General features: G+C 34.7%; 1 protein-coding gene across 1 annotated transcript in view; it reads right to left on the bottom strand.

Moving 5' to 3' along the window:
• Positions 1-219: 219 nt before the first annotated feature.
• The window catches only part of LOC144956788 (calpain-B-like), a 57643-nt gene continuing 54940 nt past the window's right edge, over positions 220-2922 (bottom strand). Inside the window, exon 20 of the mRNA XM_078887506.1 lies at positions 220-1092. Within this exon, the coding sequence (XP_078743632.1) occupies positions 1066-1092 (27 nt within the window). The 3' untranslated portion in view covers positions 220-1065. The remainder of the gene's footprint in view (positions 1093-2922) is intronic.

A 2922-nucleotide genomic window follows, 5' to 3' on the forward strand; every position in this document is an offset into this window, starting at 1 on the left:
GATGAGTATTCTGGCCACAATTTCTAAAATGTGTGTTTAAGAGCATAGTATTATGGGGAATACCATCTACTGCAACGAACAATGAAGCGTTCAAGTTTAAACCTTCTTCATAGATCCAAACATTATTTTACTGGCTGTGTTCTCCGATTTCTTTTTCTTTCTTTCTATTCTCAATTTTGTTTTGGTTTAAAGAAAATTAATACAAAATAATTGCATACATAAGTTCTCATAGTAATAGTTTTTTTATTGCATTGATACAAAGCAATATTTTAGTGTAATACAATGGTGCAATTGCTACAACTATTTTATCAACTGATAAATGGAAACAATAATGGACAAAGTGCGACGATTTAAACTATTAATGAAGAAATAGGGGAAAAGCCATTAGGTCTACATTATTATATATGGTTTTTATATAGCTCCCGTATATCAACAAGCTCAAAGCTCTTAACAGTAACGTGGCTAATTTCACTGAAACATGCTACCACTCAAACATGCAATATGAAACAAAGCAATATAATTCTACAGTGCTACATATTAGAAAGAAATGTTTTAAGATGTTTTTAAAAGAAATCTGCATCATTACTATCTCTGATATATCTTGGAAGGGAGTTCCAGATAAGGGGTGCCGAATATTCAAACGCATGCTCGCCAATTTTGCGAGTCATTTTTGGCTTCACAAGTATGTGATTATCAAACTTTGATCTCAGATTTCTGGATGGGAAATCTTTAACGTCTACATCTTTAATTTAAGCCCATGGCTTGAGAGAAAGCCAATATAGATAATATATTTAATCATAAAATATGACCAAAGTTTTCTTTAAAAATAAAAATAAAACCAAACAAAAACAAACAAAAAAATATACAAAATAAAAATAAAAATAAACGATCATAATCACTGAACAATTACGAAACTCATGTGCTATTCAAAAAAGGTTACTGGTATGATTAAAATTATCTTCTGTTTAATTTAATTAGTATATATATATAATATTTGCATAATACTTTCATTCACTTAGAGCACACATAATTCAATGTTGACACGAGAATTCATCCTCGACTTCTCTACGTGTACATGAAGTTCATGAAGAACTGTGGATATAAACAAATTGATATCAATTAACAAATTATGTTTGTATAAACCGTTCATGATAAAAAAAAATCTGCCGATATTCATTCTATATCTAAATAAAACACTTAGTGGCCAGTGATTTTTTTTTTTTAAATAGTGATAAAGGGTGTTCATATAGTATTTCCCTGATTTCAAAAACTTATTATAAAATCTTTAAGGATATTTACATCACCATCTTCTAAGGAAAAAGTCATACAATTATGTCTTTTACTATTGGTCATTGACATTCATTACATCACCAAATTTAGCAAAATGAACAAAAACTTAAATGAGTTAATTTTTTCTCCTTCTACGTATTTCGGAATCACAACAGTGCGACAAAATTCTCTTTGTGTTAGGTGATTTCATGAAACGAATCGCCAAAAGTAGCTCAACAAGGTTTCATAGACCAGTTTGGCAGACCCATTGCAGGACATGAAAACGATTAAATAACCCCCCCCCCCCAAAAAAAAAAAAAAAATTGCTGAGACACAAAGTGAATATTTGTTGTTAGCAGATGCCCTAAAGAGCAATTGGCCCATCTTTCTTGCTGTAAATTATCTATCTAGAATTTTATACTGCTAATGAACTTCGTGAATATCAGCCATAGAAAATTTTTCAGTAAGACGGCGTTTTCCACCTTGGAGACATACCGTTCGCGAATTTATAAACGACACGTTTCCAGACAGAAGGCTTGGGTAACTGGGCATTTCTCCGTACGACTTTTTTTCTTCTATGGGGCTACATCAGAGAAACTGTTTATTCACTCCCAAATTGAGCTGTTATTGATTTCATCACGCCACAAAACCTACAACGCTCTTAATGAACTCGAAAATATGTCGAATTTGCTTGTAGGTAGCTATAGAAACCATGTTGAGGCACATCAAGTAAAAGATAACGGTAAACAAAATGCAAAAGCATTTATGTACGGTATTCATAAGTTCATGTTTAAAGTACATTGGGTTGTAACGTTTTTCTGTTAAAGATGTTATTCAACAAGGAAAGACATAAAATGTGGTCTTGTGGTATGACACTCGCTTTCGGATCGGAAGGTCTTGGGTTCAAGCCTTGCTCGGCGCATAGTTGAGTCCTTGGAAAAGACTCTTTACTCGCATTCTCTAACCGTACTCAGGTGTAAAATTAGTACCTGGCCGTTAAAAGCTTTTCTATAGCGCAATATCCACTAAACCTGTTCAAAGCGCTTTACAGGGGGTCCCTGACCAACAGCAACGCGTAACATGTAGAATGAGACATGACGCCTGTTGGGCGATATTACATTTTTTTCAGACATAGACAACGCTGTTAACGGCCAGGTACTCATTTTACACCCGAGTACGATGAGAGAATGTGAGTAAGAGCCTTTTCCAAGGACTCAACTATACGCCAAGCGAGGCTCGAACCCAGGACCTTCCGATCCGAAAGCGAGTGTCATACCACTAGACCGCATAGCCGCATCCAATTGGTCCTTATAAAAATTGTTGATACTCCACTAACTCTCTCTCTCTCTCTCTCTCTCTCTCTCTCTCTCTCTCTCTCTCTCTCTCTCTCTCTCTCTCGCGGTTGTCGGATTCCTTCAACAATACCTTTAATAATCATATATTATGCAGTTGAGAGGGGAATATTTGACCTTTCAGAGAATGCGGTGGATTCTACATCTGCTTCGTTGCAGAGAGATTGAATGCTTTCTATTTTACAATTCACTTTATAGTGACTTCGGTCAGAAGAGACAAGGAAACTCAAGCTTGACAAGTATGTTAAACTTGTTGATTTAATCAACATATTTCTCCATAAACATGCCAAATCATTTTGCA

The sequence above is a fragment of the Berghia stephanieae genome, chromosome 1 (genome assembly GCF_034508935.2).
Source record: "Berghia stephanieae isolate SIO BIC M18660-M18661 chromosome 1, UCSD_Bste_1.3, whole genome shotgun sequence".
NCBI lineage: Eukaryota > Metazoa > Mollusca > Gastropoda > Nudibranchia > Aeolidiidae > Berghia > Berghia stephanieae.